Here is a 22580-nt window from a genome sequence, read left to right on the forward strand (position 1 = left end):
CAAAGGTATAAGACAGAGGGTGGTGGTGGAGGGTTGTTTTTCAGACTGGAGGCCTGTGACCAGTGGAGTGCCACAATTTTCATTACTTATATAAATGATTTGGATGCGAGCATAAGAGGTAGAGTTAGTAAGTTTGCAGATGACAAAAATTTGAGGTATAGTGGCCTATCCTGATTCCTTCCCCTGTGATCCTTGGTCCAATCCTTGTTGGATCAGTTGGAGCAGCCTGAAACAAACAGTTTTCTGGTTGTTCTCAAGATACTTCAGCCTGATGATTGTCACAAATTCTGTTTGGATGCATTCCTGGAGGTTTCATTGCCTGATTTCTGGCTGTCACCTACCCCACCCCCACTGCTTCAAGTCACTCAGCACACTCATCCTTACAATGTGTCATTGGTTAGATAGCTAGCAGAGTCTTTGAGCAGTGGTATCATGCTAAGGTCAACTAGGAGAAAGTGAGGACTGCAGATGCTGGAGATCAGAGCTTAAAAATGTGTTGCTGGAAAAGCGCAGCAGGTCAGGCAACATCAAAGGAGTAGTAGAATCGACGATTCGGGCATAAGCCAAAGAAGCTGAAGAAGGGCTTATGCCCAAAATGTCGATTCTCCTGTTCCTTTGATGCTGCCTGACCTGCAGCGCTTTTCCAGCAACACATTTTTAAGCTATCATGGTAAGGTGACAGGATTCGCAATCCAGAATTCGAATCTTCTGACGACATGAATTTACACCCCACCATGGGGCAGATGATGAAATCTGAACTCATCTGAAAGAAAATCTGGAATCAAAAGCTAATGGTGACCATGTATCCAGTGTATGTTGTTGTGAAAATCCATCAAGTTAAATAATGCCCTTTGGGGAAGGAAATCTGCTCTCCTTAATTGATCTGGCTTGCATGTGACTCAAGATCTACAACAATGCGTACTACTCCTTGACTCTCTGGTCAATAAGAGTTGGCAAAAAATGCCTAGCCATCAACACCTTCATGAATTAAGTAGAAAAAAAACACAGAAAGTATAGATACCCTCCAGTGTGGAAACAGGCCATTTGACCCATTGAGTCTACACTGACCCTCTGAGAACATCCCACCCACACCCATCCCCTTACATTATCCTTGTAACCTTGCAATCCCATGGCTAATCCACCTAGTCTGCACATTATGGGGCAGTTCAACATGGCCAATCCACCTAACCTGCACACCTTCAGACTGTGGGAGGAAACTGGAGCACCCAGAGGAAACCCAGACAGAATGTGCAAACTCCACATACACTGTTGCCCCAGGCTGGAATCGACTCCAGGTCCCTGGTGCTGTGAGGCAGCAGTGCTAACCATAGAAGCATTATGCTGCCCCACATTCAGTAGGTCCAGCAGCATCTGTGCAAAGAGAAAAATAGAGTTTCAAATCCAACATGAATCTTCTGCAGTGTTGGAAAATTGGTGGGTGCTATGCATTCGAAAGTTGGGGGGAGGTTGAGCATTTGGAACAGATGGTGAAGGTACCCATGAAAGGAAAGTAAAGGTTAATGGTAGTAGGGGAGATATATAGATGAAAAATAGCTGTGAATAGAACCATAGAAATGATTCAGTACAGAAGGTGGCCATTTGACTCATCTTGTCCATGCTGACGCAAAGACTCCCAGATGCCCTTTCTAAACCCATCTTCCTGTACACGGCGTGTACCCCTGCAGCTCACAGCACTTATGGTGCAGATGCAGAATCTGGTAATTTTTAAATGATTTTAGGGGGTTCTCCCTCCACCCCAACTCAGGCAGCACATTCCATGCACCCACAAAGCATTTCACTGTGCTTCGGTTCACCTGACAATAAATTCAATTCAATTTAATTCAACCCTCCTCATAAACAAAAGTTTCCTCACATCCCGTCTTATCCTTCTGCCTCTTAGCTTGACCCTATGACCCCTGGTTTTGGAATTCTCTGCCAGGGGAAGCAGATTGCTGTCTACTCCATCTGTACCACTAACAATTTTGTAAACCTCAATCATTTCACCTTTCAGCTTTCTCTGTTCCAATGACCTCTCCACCCCCACCCCACTCTGGCCTATCACCCTCACCTTGACCTCCTTCCATCTATCACATCTCCATCACTCCTCCCCCAAGTCCCTCCTCCCTACCTTTTATCTTAGCCTGCTGGACACACTTTCCTCAATCCTGATGAAGGGCTTATGTCCGAAACGTCGAATTTCCTGTTCCTTGGATGCTGCCTGACCTGCTGTGCTTTTCCAGCAACACATTTTCAGCTCTGATTTCCAGCATCTGCAGACCTCACTTTCTCCCCAATGAAAACAACCCCAACCTGACCAATCTCTCCTCACAGTTATAATTCTCCCATCCTGGCAACATTCTAGTCCATCTTCTCTTCCCTCTCTCCAAAGCAATTGTACCTTTCCTGTAATGTGACCAGATCTGCCCACACAAGACTCCAGTTGGGGTCTCACCAATTTCTGATACAGTTTCATCATTATAACCTTTCACATTTTATATTTCTGCCAATGAAAGAGTATTCAATATGCCTTCTTTCCAAATTATCTACCTTTACTACTACCTTTAGGTACCTGGGTACTTGGATGCCAAGATCCCTCATTTCATCTAACTCTCTCAGTATATTCCTATTTCTTGTGTATTCCTTTTCACTGTTTGACTTTCCATAATGTATTACTTTACATTTGTCAGAGTTGAACGCTATCTGCCACTTTCCTGCTCACACTACCAACCCATCTAAGTCATTTTGCAGCATAAAGCTATCCTCTATACTATCCATTGCATGTTCAAGCCTAAATTGTTAACGTATAAAACAAACAGCAGGAGACCTAACACTGAGCCCTGCAGAATGCCATTTGAACCAGCTTTCCATTCTCCAGGGCAGCGATCAATCATTACCCTTTGTTTCCTGTTATTAAACCAACCTTGCATCCAAGTTGACAAATCACTCTGTACCCACTGGCTTTTACTTTTTCAACCATGAGGTCTTTGTTGAGTGCCTGACTAAAATCCACGTAGACAACATCTACTCTCATCAGTCTGCCTCGTCACTTCCTCAAAGTCTTCAATCAAATTTGTGAGGCATGACCTCCCCTTAATAGTCATGCTCATTATCCCTGACTTATCCACACCTTTCTAAGTGACAGTTTATACAATCTCTCAGGATTGTAAGTAAACCGAAGTAACTGGGCTATGATTGCTTTGCAGTTTCTTTGTACCCTTTTAAAACAATGAAACTGCATTCACATTCCTCCAGTCCTCTGGTAACTAACCTGTGTCTAGTGAAGATTGAAAAATAATCCTTAGATCATCTACTATTCCCTCCCTGACCTCCTTCAGCATCCTTGGGAACAATCCATCCGGACCTGGCAACTTATTCCACTTTCAAAGATTCCAACTTCTCTAGCATTGGGTGGTACAGTGGCTCAGTGGTTAGCACTGTTGCCTCACAGTGCCAGGGTCTCAATTCGATTCCACTGTCAGGCAACCATTTCTGAACACTGACTCGGAATGGGTGAGTGCAGCTATCTTGATGGATAGTTGGGCAGGAGAAAGTCACAGAGATAAGAAGCTGTATTCTCCTGGAAAAATTCAAAAACAAAGGTGAGAATTTAATGATCAGGGCAGTGGCAGATGAGCAGCACATGCAGGTCAGCAGGAAGCAGGAAGCTGACAGGTGAGTAGTTGCAGGCATCTTTGTTTATTGACACATAACTAAATTCCATGGTGCATTTACTATGTTCGCCAAGATAGCTCATGTTTATTGGATGAGAGGAAATAATTCAAAATTTAAATTGTTCTCTTTCGCTTGTTTTCTCAACCTGGCAGATAATTGTGACAGTCACCTGGTGTCTGACTTGCTTCAATCAGCTTTCGATTGCTCTTCCAAGTTCTCAAGCAGTCACAGCCCTGGCTTCGCGAAGCTGAACAGGAGAGATGGTAAGAGGCCAAAAAACCCACATCCAGTCGACGCTTTGCTCTCACGTTCCCTCCATATCGATCTTCACAGGTGTTTCTGTCCGCCTCATCTAAACCTGACGATAATGTAACAGCTTGAAATGATGCATTCACGTCTTGCAAAATATCTATTTGGTTTGCATTATGATTTCTTTATATGCTCTCATCCTTATTGTTAAGAGCTGCTGTGAGCAGCTAATTCCCCAGAGCACTATGTATCTCAGATTATCCACTCCAATGCTGATGTACAAATGGTGATTAATGGTGATATTATTTCTGAGCTCTTGAGGCCTGTGAGTTTTTTGTTTAAAATTAGCTCTAGAATATGTTAGTGTAAGTCATTATGTTGGACACCAAGCTGAACGAGAGATACTTCAGTACTTTAATATATGACACATCATCCTCCAGATAAAGGCATTTTGAATCACCAGAACAAAAATTTGCATGACAATTTTGAAAGTAATATTTATAACCCCTAATGACATGTGTTTTCTTTTAAATCAGTTTCTGAATTCTTCTCTGCTTTGTTCCCCTGTGAGATAGGAGATTAAAAGGTTTTTGGGGAATTAAATAAGGAGTACAGTACTTCTCCAGTGCAGATGCTCATTGATAACATGAGGCTTTTTAAAAAGATTTTACAACCTTAATCCTTTGCAAGTCAGTATTTCGGAGGTGTCGCAGTGACCTTGAGGTTACAGTTCAACTTAATTTGATATTGACATAAAGCAAAGAACTGTGGACTCTGGCAGCCTGAAACCAAACCAGAAATTTCTGGTGAAACTCAGCAGGTCTGATAGTGTCTGTTGAGAAACAGCGGAGTTACCATTTCAAGTCTAGTAACCTTTAGATCACAGACACAATGAGCCTTCTTTAGAGATTGGGAATGGATGTTCACTGCACTTAACTCTGCTTTCTCTCCACAGATATGGCCAGATCTTCTGAGTTTCTCCAGCAATTTCTGTTTGTCTTTTTGTCTGACATTAAGTTAAAAATTACATGTGGCTGATGATGGAACAATGCTCCAACAGCTTTTATTTCCAAATAAATCTGTGGGACCATAACCTGGTGTTGTGTGATTTTTAACTTTGTCCATCCCAGTCCAACACTGGCACCTTCACATCATGTTTGGTACCTTGTGCATCAGAACACTGAACCAGACTAGAACAGAAGAGTTGCAAATTATTCTTTCTGCTGTAGAAGTTTCACAATAAGGTTCTGTTGCTGATACTGCACATTCCTCTGTCAGGGATTGGTGGGCTGATATGCAATGCAGAATGATGCCAACCCTGTGAGTTTGATTCCTACTTTGGATGAGGTCACCATAAAGGACCATCCTTCTCAACCTCTCCACTCAGCTGTGGTCAAACCACCACCATCATCTCTCTCTCTCTGCTGAGAGAGCAGCCTTATGGTCTAGTTGGAGTTATGATGATGTGCTGTTTGTTGGCACTGATGTGGTGAAGAGAAACCTTGCGTGAAGTATTCAAGACTGGGATTGGCAGGCTTTTGAAAGCAAAAAAGTGCTGGCGATCACAGCAGGTCAGGCAGCATACATGGAGACAGAGCAAGTGAACACTTCGACTCTAGATGACTGTTCATCCGAGCTGACGTGAAGTGTGACAATACTGGTGGGGCAGCCTTTATGCAATAGTGTGGGGTAGAGTGCTCGGGGAGAAAGGCTGCAGATTAAGTAATGGGAATGTGAGAATGGCAGAACATTACCAGACTGGAAAGAATAGACAGTCCCACTGGGGTGCGGGGAGGAGAAAGAAGACATGATGACAGAGAATGTAACAGGAGAAGCTAAAAGAAAAGGAAGGAATGGGGTAGGGTTCACAATCTGAAGGTGTTGAACTCAGTATTGAATTGAATTGATTTGAATTTATTGCCATGTGTACCGAGGCACAGTGAAAAGCTTTGTCTTGTGAGCAATATAGGTAGGTCACATAGTTAGGTAGCATAGATAAGTAAATAATAGGTAAACAGCGGTAAAAAACAAAAACACATGACTAGCAAATGTTAAGAGTTTGTGAGGCCATTCAATATTCTCACAACAGTAGGGTAGAAACTGTTTGGAAACCGGCTAGTGCGTGCGTTCAGGCTTCTGTACCTTCTCCCTGATGGTAGAGGTTGTAGAAAAACATTTCCAGGGTGGGATGGATTTTTGAGAAGGTTGTAAAGTGTATGAAACAAAAACAGAAGTTGCTGGAAAAGCTCAGGAGGTCTGGCAGCATCTGTGAAGAGAAATTAAAGTTAGCGTTTCAGGTTTAATGAGCTTTCCTCAGAACATATTTAGTATTTTGTAAAGTGCCTGATCTGTAGATGAGATGTTGCTCTCCTCCAGTTTACACTGTTATAGCGTTGCAGCATATCAAGGACAGACAAGTGAGCATACTAGCAGACCTTTTGTTGTCCAAAGGTATCGAGAAATATACGTGAAAGGTTCATAAATAGCGTTGAAATGTAAATCAGCCATAATCTAATTAAATTGTGAAATAGGCTCGTGGAATTGATTGACCTACCACTGTTTCAATGGCCTCATGTTTCTGTTCATTTCTGGACTGTGCCCATCACTGCAGTGGCTCTATAGTGACATCCAGACAGAGGAATGTGCACCACAAACTGTGAGATTTCTTTGTCTGTCATCCATGCTGAGATGAAACCCTTTTCGTATCTGACAGCTTGCCTACATCTGAGTGAATCTCACCCGTGGAGCCACACAGCTCAAGTCAAACAAATTACTTAGACTCCAGCCATCTAATTGTGAATTAAATGATCTTAAACCTTGAAGTGCAAAGTCCTTTGTTAAAAGTAACAAGCACGAGATTTGTCTCTGAAGCACCCGGTCATACAGCGGCCTTTGACACAAGATATTGTGCGATCGCAATGGCTGATCCAATGTTGCAATCGTAGGTATTGATCTGAATTGTGACCATTTTGTGAAGTACCATGTTCAGACAAGCTTAAAATAAACCCTGAAATGTTGGAGGTTAAATGCAAATGGTTGTGACATCGAACCTGTCTTTCTCAAAGAGGAATTGAAGATTTTTTTTCCGGAGGTAGCCAAGCTCTGTAATCGGGTGCTCTACTACAGTTACAATAGTACCATGGACCCAACAAATAGGAAATTGTTTTGGCATGCGGTCTCCGCAAGACACAGTATGGATCCAATCTCGACAATCATTGTATCAGTCTCCTCTTAGTCGTCATCAGTAAAGTGATGGAAGTTGTCATAAATATTGCCATCAAGTGACTCTTACACAGGAATAACCTGCTCAGTTCAGTCTGGGTTCTGTTAGGGGCCAGGGTTGAGAGTGTAGTGCTGGAAAAGCACAGCAGGTCAGGCAGCATCCGACAAGCAGAAGAATCGACGTTTCGGGCAAAAGCCCTTCATCAGGAATGTCGATTCTCCTGCTCCTCGGATGCTGCCTGACCCGCTGTGCTTTTCCAGTACCATAGTCTCGATTCTGATGTCCAGCATCTGCATTCCTCACTTTCTCCTCTCTGTTAGGGGCCATTCAGTTCAAAACCTTATTGCAACCTTGGTTCAAGCATAGATTGAAGAGCTGAACTCATGTGTGGAGACGTGAGTGAGTGTTTTCCTACTATGGGTAACGTTCCATTGAGTGTGGCATCAAGGATCTATCAAAGAGAATTGAGGGATAATCTGCTAGTTCACTCGTGGATTTATACTTTAGATTAGATTACCTACAATGTGGAAACAGGACCTTTGGGCAAACAAGTCCACACTGACCCTCCGAAGATTAACCCTCCTAGACCCATTTCCCTCTGATTAATGCACCTAACGCTATAGGAAATTTAGCACAGCCAATTCACCTGACCTGCACATCTCTGGACTGTGGGAGGAATACGGAGCACCCAGAGGAAACCCATGTAGTCACAGGGAGAATGTGCAAACTCCACACAGACAGTCACCCGAGGCTGGAATTGAACCTGGGGCCCTGGTGCTGTGAGGCAGCAGTGCTAACCACTGAGCCACTGTGCAAGGAAGTTAGTTGTGGATCTTGGCTATCAGTTTCAACTCCAGGACATCTCTGCAGCAATCCTTCAGGGTGGTATTCCCAGCCTAACCACCTTCACTTGCTTCATCAATTACCTTTCCTCCATCACAATCAGAAGGGGGAATCATTCAAAGTTTGTGAGAAGATTTGTAGCTCGGGTGCTCGTTGTTGTGGTTCTGTTCGCCGAGCTGGGAGTTTTTGTTGCAAACGTTTCGTCCCCTTTCTAGGTTACATCTTCAGTGCTTGGGAGCCTCCTGTGAAGCACTTCTGTGCTGGTTCCTCCAGCATTTATAATGGTTTGAATCTGCTGCTTCCGGTTGTCAGTTGCTGTCTGCTGCAGTGGCCGGTATATAGGGTCTAGGTCGATATGTCTGTTGATAGAATTTGTGGATGAGTGCCATGCCTCTAGGAATTCCCTGGCTGTTCTCTGTTTGGCCTGCCCTATAATGGGGAATCATTGCTGATGATTCTTTTTACATTAATAGATGAATTTTTGTTTTAACTGTTTGGATTGACTGAGTTGGACCATAATTGTTACTCTACTCATTTCTGTAAAATATATTTTGTGCAATGATTCATATCTGAAGTCATAATGCAAGACAGATTTTGAACATGTTTCCAAAATAATCAATGAACTTGTAAATGTCACAGAAATCCCATTTAAATCATGGATGTACTTATTGTTGCACCTCTAGTGAAGATATGGAGGTACTGGTGTTGGACTGGGGTGGACAAAGTCAGAAGTCACACTTGACAAAGGGGCAGTGCTCCGGAACCTTGTGATTTCAAATAAACCTGTTGGTCTATTAGCTGGCATTGTGTGATTTCTGACCTCTACTGAAAGTTGCATTCAGGAGAAAGTAGCCTGCTTCTTTGGCACCCCCAACTACCACCTTCAACATTCACTCCCTTTATCCCCGATGCTCAGGAACAGCAGCGCGCAGCATCTACAAGATGCACTGTAGCATCTTACCAATGCTCCTGGGACAGCACCTCCTAGACTGGTGACCTGTACCAACTTGAAGGACAAGGGCAGCTGAACCACAAGAATAACATGACAAGCAAGTTCCCCTCCAAGACACAAATTATCCTGAGTAGGAACTGTAACATTATTATTGCATTAAAATGGTGGAGCTCCCTCCCTATAGAGGTGTATAACATCATGGGGTGGTCATGGATAGGGTGAATGCACTCAGTCCTTTTCCCAGGGTTGGGGAATCAAGGCATAGAGGGCATCAGTTCAAGGTTCGAAGGGCAAGAATAAAAGAGAACCTGAGGGGCTACGATTTGGAGGTGCCGGTGTTGGATTGGGTTTTGCAAAGTTAAAAATCACACAACACCAGGTTATAGTCCAACACGTTTATTTGGAAGTATTAGCTTTTGGAGCACTGTTCCTTCATCAGATGGTTGTGTAGGAGAAGATCTTAAGACGTATAAAGGTTTACAGCGCGATGTAACTGAAACTAGGAAGGAAGATGGACAGGTAGGACAGTTCAAAAGGTCAGTGCTGAGTTGGAAGGTTGGATCTAGGATAAGGTGGGGGGAGGGAAAATGAAGAAACTGGTGAAATCAACATTGATCCCCTGTAGTTGGAAGTAAGGTGTCCATCTTCCCTCCCATCCATCTGCTCCAACCTCTGCTGTGTCCTATCACCATTATCTTGCACCTTTATCGACCTATCACATTCCCAGCTACTGACCCCCCCAGCCCCAGCCCCTTCCCATTTATCTTTCAGCCCCCTTGGGCCACTCCCACATTCCCGATGAAGGACTTATGCTTGAAACATCGACTCTTCTGCTCCTCAGATGCTGCCTGACTGGCTGTGCTTTTCCAGCACCACACTCTTTGAATCTGATCTTCAGCATCTACAGTTCCCACTTTCTCTTAGTCCTTACAAGGATATCGACCACATGCAGGGAAATAGGGTCAGCTTGGATGGACATTTTGGTCGGCATGGACCAGTTTGGGCCAAAGGGTCTCCATGCCAAAAGACTCTGACTCTGTATGAGCCTATGACTCTCATAGCACTGCAGGTGTACCTTCACCACATGGACTGCACTGGTTCAAGGAGAAGGCTTCTCAGCACATTCTCCAGAGGCAGTTAGGGATTGGCAATTAATCTTGGCCATGCCAGCAGCTTCCAGATCCTGAGAATGAATGAGAAAGGAGCTCCTTCACAAGGCTGCAAATGCCAGCAGGAGAACATGTGTACGAAAGTGGGGGTGGGGTCCCAAGGTCAGAAATCAACAGCAGGTCTCAAAGCTGGTACTGCTAGAAGTTCAGATTGTGAGGCCTTCGGAGGGCGATTTGCAGCATTCAGGTTCAAGCCGCAGTCCTGTTCCAGCAGCCGTGCGGAGATAGCCACACAAATCTGGAGGAGGAGGAGAAGGCAGTGAAGAGAGGGAGCAGAGGGTGATGGCAGCAGACTGGGCCTTTAGGCACTACCCTCAGTGCTCCAGGCAGAGGGGCATCTGAACAGGGTGGGGCAAGTGCAAGAAAGCAGCGACAGCCGAGCAGATCCAATCTGCAGCCAACACCGGGGGATGGAAGCTCCTGGTTTTTATTTATTCATCTCCGGGATGAGGGTGACGCTGGCTGGCCCAGCATTTATTGCCCATCCCCAATTGCCCAGAGGGCAGTTAAGAGTCAACCACATTGCTGTGGGTTTGGAGTCATGTGTTGGCCAGATCAGGTAAGGATGTCAGTTTCTTTCACTGAAGGACATTAGGTTCATTAGCAGCAAGTGCAGACACTTCCTATGGCCTGTAGCAGGAAGCTGTGGCCATGTCTACATGGGGACCAGCTTAGAGTTATGGCTGCTCTCTCCCAGTTAGCTCAGTTGGCTGGAGAGCTGGTTTTGTAATGCAGAATGGTACCAGCAGTGCAAGTTCAATGCCTATACCAGCTGTGCTATCGCTTTATTTTTGTATAGATAAATCTTAAGTTATCTTGAGACTGTGACTTGAAAGAAATTCTGGGATTTACATATTAATCAATCGAAACCTGCACCCCCCATTCTAAATGATTAAAGACTCAACAGCAATTTAGGTTTGTTCAATACATCACATAAGCTGTATGACACTTTGATCTTTTGTTAAAAATTCTGTGTATTATGATCCTGTCCCAGTAGCTACCTGATGAAGGAGCAGCGCTCCGAAAGCTTGTACTTTCAAATAAATCTGTTGGACCTGGTGCTGTGTGATTTTTAACTTTGTCCACCTCAATCCAACACTGGTGCCTCCACATCATGTATGCTGGCTGAGGTCACCATGAACATCCTGCCTTCTCAACCTCTACCCTCACCTGAGGTGTGATGGCCCTCCAGTTAAACCACTACCAGTTGTCTGTCTTCCATTCTCTAATGACAGAAACAGGAGTCGGCCATTCGGCCCCTTTAACCTGTTCTATCATTCAACAAGATCATGGTTGATTTGTGTACCAAGTCCATATAGCTACCTTTGGCTCATATCCCTTAGTGTTATTTTTTTAAGAAAAAATTATCTATCTCAGATTTCAAGTTAACAATTGATCCAGCATCCACTGTGTTTGTGGAGGAGAGTTCCAATCATCCACCACCCTTTGCATGTCAATGTGCTTCCTAATATCTATAAAGGTTGGCCCTAATTCTCAGACTATGCCCTCAATACCTGGAATCTCCACCCAGTCGACCAACTTGACGTCTATCTACTCTGTAGTGACTTTGCCTTTAATCAATCTGATTATTATATAGCAGAGGAGATGGCCTGGTGATATCACTAGACTATTATTCCCATGGACACATATTCAAATCATACCACTGCACATGTTGCAATTTGAATTCACTAAAGAATCTGGAATTAAAGAGTCAAAAGATGACCATGAAACCATTGTCAATTGTTGGAAAAACCCATCTGGTCACTAATGTCCTTTAGGGAAGAAAATTTGCCATCCTTACCTGATCTGGCCTACGTGTGACTTCAGACCCACAGCAATGTGGTTTACTTGGGCACTTATGTGATGGGGAATGAATGCTGGCCTAGCCAAAAGTACCCACATCCTGTGAGTAAATAAATTAAAAAAAAAATCCCACAATGTGAATCTGGGGCAGCACAAAATGGCTATCATCCACTCAAAGGTGCAGTAGGTATCTCTGACACAGATCAGTTCCCCATCTCCAGCAACATGAGCAAGTCAGCTACCCTGAGGTTATGAAGGCAAGTTTAATCTCACTGTCCCATGAGGAGAGATTGGTTCTACTGTGCCTGCATTTGCTGGAATTTAAAAGGATGGGGTCTGATTGAATCATACGAACATCTACCAAGGCTGGACAGACCAGATGCAGGATGGACAGTTTGTGGGGTTGAGAACCAGGAGTCATAATATTAGCAAGAGGTTTAATTATTTAGGATGAGAAAATATTTCTTTGGAATTCTTCAGCACAAAAGGCTGTGAAGGCCAAGTCACTAAATATATTCAGTTGATAATGCTTTTACCATTTAAAACCATCAAGGAGTATGGGGAGAGAGCAGGACTGTAACACTGGAGATCAATCTTGATTATATTGAATGGTAGAATAGGCTCAAAGGACTAAATAGCCTACTCCCGCTTGTAATGTTTCTAATGTGTTTCTATGTCTAATAGGTCTCTTTATCAACAATTTAAATGTCTTTGAGATGAGGTGGTAAGTTTGTGATATTTAATATTGTTTAAAGGATCTCTAGAATTGATATTCGTTACTTGGCTTATCTTTGGCTTTGCTTAAGTGTTCAGAATCCAGTTAAAGCAAATTCTAAAAAAAGGCAGGCAGGAGGTAATCAGAGGACACCGATAAGGATAATTGGTGAAAGAAGCAAAGGCGAGATGTGCAGTGAAGATTATGCAGCGTGTTGTTGTGGTTTGGAATACGCTGTGTGAAAGGTTGATGGAAGCAGATTCAATTGCAACCTTTGAGAAGGAATTGAATCAATACCTGAAAAAGAACATTAATTGCTGGACTACAGACAGACGGCTGAGGATTGTGGACTTAATTGGATAGTTCTTCCAATGAACTGGCATAGGCAAAATAGGCCAAATGGCCTCCTTCTGTACAGTTAGATTAGATGAAAGCAATTGCAGTTATTTTAATTAAGCTGCCTGAATGCTGACAAAATGGCATAAGACCTTAAACAAAAACAGTTGTACTGAATGCAGTAATATGGAAATCCAGCTTCAACATCTTGCATGTTTCACACTCTCTCTCTCTCATTAGACTTGACTGCAATTATAAGCACACATGATCTGTTATTATCTACCAACAAGCACTTGTACATTATGCAGTAAAAGAATTTCTTTCAGAAGACTACATCACTGTGGTATTATTACAGGCAACTTAAGCGTGAGTACTAATTGTAGACGGAGCCCCTGTTTCACATGGCTTCAATTATGAGTTTTAATATTAAATCCTACAACTTAATTATATCTAAATACACTCTTGTCATATTTTAAAAACGTTAAAAATCCAGGCATATGAAATCTGAGAAATCATTTTCCAAGCGTTGTTACCGGGGAATGATTTTGCTGCACTTTGGATGCTGCCTGAACTGCTGTGCTCTTCCAGCACCACTAATCCAGAACCGGGGAAATGTTATCCACAGTTAATAAATGTTCTCCATATTTGATGTACCGTCCTGTCAAATTAGGTTGAGTTTTCTGCCTCTTTGGTGGGCTCTGTGAGATGCCATTTGTCTTGTGTTTCTCAGGCAGTGACTGCAAGACTACTGAGATGCGCTATCTACAAGACACACTGCAGAAATTCACCAGAGATGCTCAGACAGCACCTTCCAAACCCACAACCATTTCCATTGAGGTGGACAAGGGCAGCAGTTATAGGGGAACACCACCACCTGCAAGATCCACTCCAAGCCACTCACCATCCTAATTTGGAAATATATCACCGTTCCTTCACTGTCGCTGCATCAAATCCTGGAATTCCCCATCTAATGGCATTGTGGGTCAACCCACAGCAGGTGGACTGCAGCTGTTCAAGAAACCAGCTCACCACCGCCTTCTCAAGGTCAACTATGGACGGACAATAAGTGTTGGCCTAGCCAATGATGCCCACATCCCACAAATGAATAACAATAAAACTGAGGAGTCTCCTATTGCTGTTATGCTTTTGTATCTTTGGTGTCTATCCACGCACTGCAGCCTCTGCCACGACAATAGAATGTTGGGTCATCAAGTAGCTAATGAAGAACTTCTGAAGTACAGTCATGATCTTAATGTCAGAAGCACAGCAGTCCATGAGGATATAGCAATGAGCAACAATGTGATACTGAACAATCTGGCTCTTCAGTGATATATGTTAAGAGCTCCCTTGTTCTTCTCTGATTAGTACTACAAGATCTTTTCTGAGACCACTGTTCAGTCTCAGCCAAAAGCTCTTTTTGTACTGCACTCTGGAGCGGGGCTTGATCCCCTTGGGGTGATTGCAATTCCACTAAGCTGTGGTTGATGCTGTAGCATGAAGTAGATGGCAATGGAAAATCAAGCCAACAGTTTTCATTTCATTTCATTGCATAATATTTATCTTCTCGGCTACATATGTGATTGTCACTTGGGTGCAGGAATTCTTCTCACTCATTTAGTCTGTCCATATGCCTTACATTTAGAATTGTAACCATACTTCCCGATATCTATCTAAATAGCACTTACGATCAGTTAGAAGAATACTAGACAGGCAAAATATTTACACTTGACTTGATGGACCATAATTATTTCATAAATATAAAGTTTTGATTGCTTAGACCATTGAGTATTTATTTATTTATTGTCACATTTAATCGAGAAAGTAACAGTGAAACGTGTTTTGTTTCCCCAATCCACTGCCATTTTGAGTAACAAAAAGGAAATTACATAAATCGAGTTCAGCTTCTGCACAAGGGCTCTTCAAACTCAGCTGCAGGGCTTCTACAAGGTGTCTGCGAGGTGTACCAAGCTTCAAGCAGTCCCCACTCCAGGCACCATCACCGCCACAGCCAAAGAACCACCAAGTCTCGAGTTGACCTTGCTGAATGAGGAATCCTCTTCCGGGCACTGCCACCACTGAAGCCAATGATCAGCCCAGCAATGCCACAGCCAATGATCCACTGAATCCCTCACTCCAGGCTCCGGGCCTACCGCACTAAGAGTCCTCACTCCAGCCAATGATCGGCAAGCAGTGCCACAGCCAACGACCCACTGAATCCCTCGCTCCAGGCTCCGGGCCTACCGCTCTAAGAGTCCTTGCTCCAGCCAACCATCGACAAGCAATGTCACAGCCAACGACCCACTAAGTCCCTGAGTCTAGGCTCTGTGCCTATCGCACTAATAGTACTCACTCCAACCATCGATCATCAAGCAATGCCACAACTGACGACCCACTGAGTCCCTGAGCCCAGGCTCTGGGCACTGCTAATGCTCTAGCCGATGTCCGCCGAGTTGGGACATGTTAATGTAGTTGGACAGTATGTCAGGGAGGGCACGTTTAAAGTGCTTTCTGCAGTTCTTGTCACCCTGTTATGGAAGGACATTATTAGATTGAAGAGGGTGTGGAAAAGATTCACAAGAATGTTACTGGGACTGGAGTTGTAAGGAGAGGCTGGAAAGGCTGGGACTCTTTTTGCCGGAGGCAGGAGGTGAAGGGTGACCTTGTAGGAGTTTATAAAATCATGAGCGGTATAGAGAGGTGAATAGCAAAGGCCATTTTCCTGGTGGGTGTGGGAGGGTTGTTCAAAATGAAAGGGCATGGTTTTAAGGTGAGAGGAGAATAATTTAAATGGGAACTGAGAGGCTACCTTTTCACACAGAGAGTAGTATTGTATGTGGAATAAGCAGCCAGAGGATGTGATGGATGCAGGTGCAGTTACAGGGTTAAAAAAGCAACATTTGGGCAGGTACATGAATAGGAAAGGTTTAGGAGGGATATGGGCCAATTGCAAGCAAATGGGACTAGATTAGTTTGGGAAACTTAGTTCACGTTGACGAGTTACTCCAAAGGTAAAAACAAGGACTGCAGATGCTGGGAACCAGAGTCTAGATTAGAGTGGTGCTGGAAAAGCACAACAAGTCAGACAGCATCCGAGGAGCAGGAAAATCAATGTTTTGGGCAAAAGCCCTTCATTAGGATCTTCTGAATGAAGGGCTTTTGCCCGAAACGTCGAGTTACTCCAAAGGGTCTGTTTCTGTAGTCACAAAGCTGGTCCCTTTTTTTCTAAGCGTTGTTCCTTGGCTCAAGAAGACTCTGTCCTTGATTTTTTTCAGAGGGAGGGGTAACAAACCAGGCCAGACTCTGATCAGTCTGGTTTGGTACAGAGAGGAAAAGGATTTTGAAAGGCCTTTTGTTTATATGTAAAGGTGAGACTTCAGGCCAAAGGGGCATGTTTTAGAAGTGACCTGTATAAAGAGAGGGGAGTGGTCAGCTCTCTAGCTGAGCTGAGCAGTTTTAGTTCAGTATGACCTGGTGAGAAGTTCATCAGTGAGCTGTGTGGAAACTCTCTCTCTCTCTCTCTCTCTCTGTCTCTCACTCTCTCTCTCTGTTTCTGCCCTTCTACTTCAACCTGTAAGCATGTGTTCCATTTGTACTGGTTTTTAAAGGGAGTTTGCTTATTGGGACTGTTGTGTATATTCAGAACAGCATAATTAAGTCTAGTTGAATAGATTGTGTTCTGTAGGGGTTCTTTATTCTGTTCTTTGTGTTTTATTGTATATTTTTGTGAATAAATTTTTGTCTGTTTTAAAATCTAGTAATCAACTTAGATAACTTACTCTGGGTAATTTTCACTGTAAACGTACTGAAACAAATTACAAAGTTATGGTCTGGGGCTGCCTACGTAAGAAAGTTTTGAGTGATCTGGCCTAATCCATCACACTGTGCTGTAACACTCTATGTTAGAACTCCAGGATTAAATTGAAACATCACAATGCTCTGTTCTATACACATTTGGACAAAACACACACATGCATTTGTTATTAAGTAGGTACACAGAATGAGTAAGATAATTCTAAATAATATAAGGTTTTGTCTTAAACTCAGTGCAGCAGAATTTTACAGCTTAGTGTTATTTTTTTGTAGCTTCTACTCTCATAGGCTTTTAAATATACTCATTCTCCCAGTCCAAGGATAGGCATCATTGACGGTTATACAGAACCAGATACAGGTAGACACATTCTTATTCCATACTGGACTTTTCCTCTGTTTACACAGCAACTTGGCCCTCTCTCAAACTCAATAATTTCTTTTTACTTCTGCATGTTCTTTTAAGGCCATAAGATATAGGAACATTAGGAGACCATTCAGCCCATCGAGTCTGCTCCGTCAATCAATGAGATCATGCTGATCTGATAATCCTCAGCTCCAGCTTTCTGTTTTTCCACTATAACCCTTGACTCACTTCCTGACTAAAAATCTGTCTCTCTCAGCTTTGAATACACTTAATGACCCAACCTAAACAGCCCCCTGTGGTAAAGAATTCCACGGATTCACAACCCACTGAGAGAAGAAATTCCACCTCATCTCTGTCCTAATTCTTACTCTAAGAGTATGCCCTCTGGTTTGGGACTGTCCCACAAAAGGAAACAAGCCTCTCTGCATCTATCCTGTCAAGTGAGCCAAGAATCTTGGATGTTTCAATAAGGCCATTCTCATTCTTCTCGACTCCAATGAGTACAGGTCCAAGCTACTCAACCTCTTGCTTATACCCAGTCCCTCCACGTCTGCATCAACCTCGTGAACATTCTGGAACACCTCCAATCCCAAAAATATCTTTCTTTGGATAAGAGGTCCAGAACTGTCCACAGTATTCCAGCTGCAAGTTTTAGCAAAACCTCCCTAGTTTCACATTCCATTCCCTTTGAAATAAAGGTCAATATGTGTCTTCGTTATTACCCGCTGAACTTGGAAACTCAATGTTTGGTGATCCATGGATCAAAACTCCCTACTAAGTTTTTTGAAAAATAGCTGCGCCCTCAACAAGGAACTCCACAGCAACGTTCAGGCTTCAGGGATATTCTCAGCTAAACCAGATGTTCGAGTGTTGTTTGCAAGCAGAGAGAGAAATAATTCCTTTACATCCACTCAAGCAGGTACTTAATGTCCCACCTGAAAGACAGCAACACTGACAATACAGTGATCCCATGACACACTTCATTTAGATTTTGTTGCTCTGCTCTGAGTAAATGCATATATGATATAGAATGACACTTCATAAGATTAGATTAGATTAGATTACAAGTGGGCAGCACAGTGGTTAGCATTGCTGCCTCACACTGCCAGAGACCTGGATTCAATTCCCGCCTCAGGCGACTGACTGTGTGGAGTTTGCACATTCTCCCCGTGTCTGCGTGGGTTTCTTCTGGGTGCTCCGGTTTCCTCCCACAGTCCAAAAATGTGCAGGTTAGGTGAATTGGCCATGCTAAATTGCCCATAGTGTTAGGTGCAGGGGTCAATGTACGAGAATGGGTCTGGGTGGGTGCGCTTCGGCAGGTCGGTGTGGACCTGTTGGGCCAAAGGGCCTGTTTCCACATTGTAAGTAATCTAAAAAAAAGATTTGACAAGGTGTGATCAACAACGATTGAGGCATGGGTGTTTAGGAAATGGAAGAGGACCTTCAGCCCCTTGAGCTTGTGTTGATTTCAGGTTCACAATGGCTAATCTGCATTGTTGTTTGCAGAGCTACCTATTTCCAATTTTTAAAATTAATTTGAGGAACTTGGGCATCTCTGGCTGGCCAGCACTGATAGCCCATCCCTATTTGCCCTTGAGAAGGTGGTGGTGAGCTGCCTTCTTGAATTGCTGCGTCCACTTGCTGTGGGTTGACCCCCAATGCTGTTAGGGAGGGAATTCCAGGATTTTGACCCAATGACTGTGAAGGAACCGTGACACATTTCCAAGTCAGGATGGTGAGCGGCTTGAAGGGGAACTTGAAAGTGGTGGTGTTCCCAAGTACCTTGCCCTTCTCGATGGAAGTGGTTATGGGTTTGGAAGGTGCTGTCTAAGGATCTTTAATGAATTTCAATTCCAGAAAGCGAATCGATGGAGTTATATAGAGACCAATGCATCAATACTGCCATCCCATGAAAGAAGCTAATAGGCCAATGAGAGAGACTGACCACTTGAGAGGAACATCAGAAGTACAGCATCAAATTTCTCACATTTGATTGGGTTGGGAAACAAATGCTGCTCTTACCATAGCCTACAGGCAAATTAAGAAAAAATCCTTGAGTCCACCATCAATATCCCTCAGTGTGTTCTATTCACTGTGTCAGAATCCACTCATCAGAGTTGGTGAGACAATGATCTACAGTCAGTCAACAATAACTATGGGAGGGCTTCAACATTTCCTATTTTATCATTATGTTGTTATGAAGTTGAATGTGTGTACAGTACCTTTGATAGAGGGTGAACTGAGCTGTTCTGAACTGAGAGCTTACAAGCACCTGTGCATATAATGAGAAGGCAGTCCAAAGGGGTACTGGAAAAAATGGAAAATATGTAACATTTGGCTGTGAAAGATACAGGTATCCCTCACTATCCAAACGTAGAGTGTACCTATGAAACATTTCGTAAGTCGAAATGGCATAAAGCAAAGAAGCTTCAATTTATATGGGAAAAGTTTTTGCTTTTTCTCATAAAAGCAAAAATCCTCTTCGGATGTCTTTCATTTAGGGAAAAAGGTACTGATGTACGGCTTTCGTAAAAGTGAAGTGGCATAAAGCGAACTTTCGAAAAGTGGGGGATACCTGTTCTTGAGTTTTGGTTGCTGTTTTGACAGCAACTTTTGTTTTCATTTTTAACATCTTTTCACCACAAGCACCTTACACCCGCTATCCCCACCACCACCCAAACTATAGCATAAACTCTGTCTCTCCACGTTTCACTTCAGCTCTGCTGAAAGTCATCTAGACTCAAAACCTTTCCGTCTTCACAGGAAATGATGTCACCAACCCAAAGAAACCCAAACATGTAAATAGAAAGCAGGAGTTATCAGCAGTGCTTCACCTGAGGCCCGCTGAAGATGTTACCTAGTAGGGTGATGAAACATCTGGAAATGAACCTTCCAGCTCAGCGAGCAAACCTACATCCAGAACCTCAACCTGAGCTACAAATCTTCTCAAAACCCGCTAAGCTTTCTGTCTCTCCATCAATGCTGCCTGACCCTCTGTGATCTCTAGCATTTGTTGTTTCCAGTACAGATTCCAGCATCTGCAGTAACTTGCTCCTACATCTTATTTAAGTAATTCCTTTTCAATCCTTCTTGTAACTCAAAAATAGCGCCGGGTTCAGGCGACAAAACACTTTTCACTGTATCCTCAAGATTTTTTGTGACAGTAAATAAACCATTCAATCACTCATGTGATGATAAGTGGGAAAGACCAAGGTCATGTCTATCAATGCAAAACTGCATTTACATGAGCTGCTCTTAGACACCAGCAGCAGAAATGTCACCCACTGCAATACATAACCTTGTGGTCAGGTTCCTATTACTCAGTCCATCAGGTGAATCAGCGTCTATAGAAGTGCATGCCACAAGTGGCACTAGGCATATCTTGGAGAGACTTATGATGTCAACTTTCAAGCTTCAGTCTCGTAATAAAAGATGCAGGGAGGAAAAAGAGTGAAAAGAGAAGGTGAGTGTGAAGTGAGGCTGCAGGCTTACGTGAGAACAAAACACTGGCATGCAAGGATAGAGTATATGGTCAGAATTAAAGTTCTTTACACAAATGTATGGGGTGTAAGGAACAAGTTAAAGATTCAAATTGGAAATTATGATATGGTGGCCATTAAGGTGATATGACTGCAGGAAGGTCACGACTAAGAATTAAAGATTGTGGGTTATAAGGTTTCCAGGAGGAATAGAGAAGACGGCAGAAGGACTGGAGTAGCATTACTGATGAAAAAAGAATCTCTTCTATGGAGAGGGAGGATGTAATGAGGGCAAAGCACCCAGTGGAGACCATATGGGTGGTACTGGAAAAGTGTGAAGGTTTAAAACTGCAGTAAGTGTCATATATAGACCACTTGGCAATAGCTCAGAAGTGCTAGATCATATAAATGCTGCAATTAGGTAACTATGCAGCAAAGACAGAGGAGTATAAATGGGCGATTCTAATATTAACATGGACTGGGAGGGACAGACAAGCACCTGCCAGAGAGGTTATGAATTTCTAGTGTGTGTCTGGGATAGTTTCCTGCGGCAATATGTCTTGGATATGACAAGGAAATGAGCAATATTAAATCTAATAATGAGCAATGAACCTAATTTAGTTCAGTGACCTAGTTGTTCGTGAGGATTTGTGAAATTGTGATCATAATATGGTCAAGTTTCATATAATGTTTGTAAGAGGCAAGCTCAGGTCAGACACTAGAATTTTGGATTTAAGTAAGGCAGACTTTAATGGGATGAAGCAGAGTCTGTCCACAAGAAAATGGGAAATCCTGCTAATAGTTAAAACAACCAGGGAACAGTGGAGAGTGTTCAAAGAAAATTTTAATGCTATTCCAAAGCAGTTTGTACCCACAAGAAGGAAAAGCTCCATCTCATAAAAGAAAACCTATCCTGGATTTCTGAAAAGAAAGGGGTTATAAAATGTAAAGAACAGTACAGATTCCACAGAATGTGACAAATACAAAGGGCTATAAAACAGCTTATAAGAGTGTTAAAAAGGATATGAAAAGAAAGTTTTGTTCATAAAGGAAAACAAGGACATAAAATGCAATCAGAAGAGATTATAGAGTTATGTAAAGGGAAATTGGCTGTTTAAGAGTGCTATGATCCACTGAAGATTGAGAGTATGAATATTAGCAATGACAGGGAAAATGACAGGCATGCTGAATGAAGACTTTGCTTCAGCATTCACAGCAGATAAGGAGGATAGCTTGCTGCAACTCCCAAAAAAAATTTACAAAAGATCAGGGACAGGATCTAAATAAAACTAGCTTAAGTAAATCACCAATAATAGGGAAATTAATGTAACTGAAGAGTGACAAATCGCTAGGACCTATGTTTCCATCCGTGGGTGGTAAAGAGAATATTGCCAATGCCCTAACTATAATTTGCATAGTTCCCTGATTCAGGGTTTATCTCTGAACTAGAAATTTGCAGAGGTCACTCTGCTCTTTCTGAAAGGTAACAGAGGGATACTAGGAATTACAGACCAGTTAGCCTGACATCTGTGATTGACAAACTGCTGGAGTTTGTAACCAAGGATAGGGTAACCGATTACCTTGAAATTTTTCAGTTAATCAGGGAGAGTCAACATGGCTTCATGCCTGACAGCTCTGTTTTTGGAGAGGTGAGAAAGGTGATGGACAGAAATAAGTCAATGGACGTTGTTCTATGGACCTCCAGAAAGCTTTTGATAAAGTTCCACATGAGAAACAGCAGCATCTGAGGAGTAGGAGAGTCGATGTTTCAGGCATAAGCCCTTCATCAGGAATTTGGGGAGGAAGGCGGATGAGTGATTAATAAGGGGGTGGGTGTGGGGCTGGGACAAGGTAGGTGGGAAGGTGACAGATGGATGCAGTTGGGGGGGGGGGATAATTATATAGGTCGGTGGGGAGGCTGGAGTAGATAGATGGGAAGGAGGATGGACAGGTAAGACAGGTCAA

The 22580-nt window shown here is 43.0% G+C and overlaps 1 protein-coding gene across 1 annotated transcript in view; it reads left to right on the forward strand.

Annotated features, from left to right (window-relative positions):
• Positions 1–3629: 3629 nt before the first annotated feature.
• The window catches only part of LOC132817323 (contactin-associated protein-like 5), a 910472-nt gene continuing 891521 nt past the window's right edge, over positions 3630–22580 (forward strand). The window contains exons 1-2 of the mRNA XM_060827733.1: positions 3630–3672; positions 3825–3935. Of these exons, the coding sequence (XP_060683716.1) occupies positions 3630–3672; positions 3825–3935 (154 nt within the window). The remainder of the gene's footprint in view (positions 3673–3824; positions 3936–22580) is intronic.

This window comes from Hemiscyllium ocellatum, chromosome 7 (genome assembly GCF_020745735.1).
Source record: "Hemiscyllium ocellatum isolate sHemOce1 chromosome 7, sHemOce1.pat.X.cur, whole genome shotgun sequence".
NCBI classification, from domain to species: Eukaryota; Metazoa; Chordata; class Chondrichthyes; order Orectolobiformes; family Hemiscylliidae; genus Hemiscyllium; species Hemiscyllium ocellatum.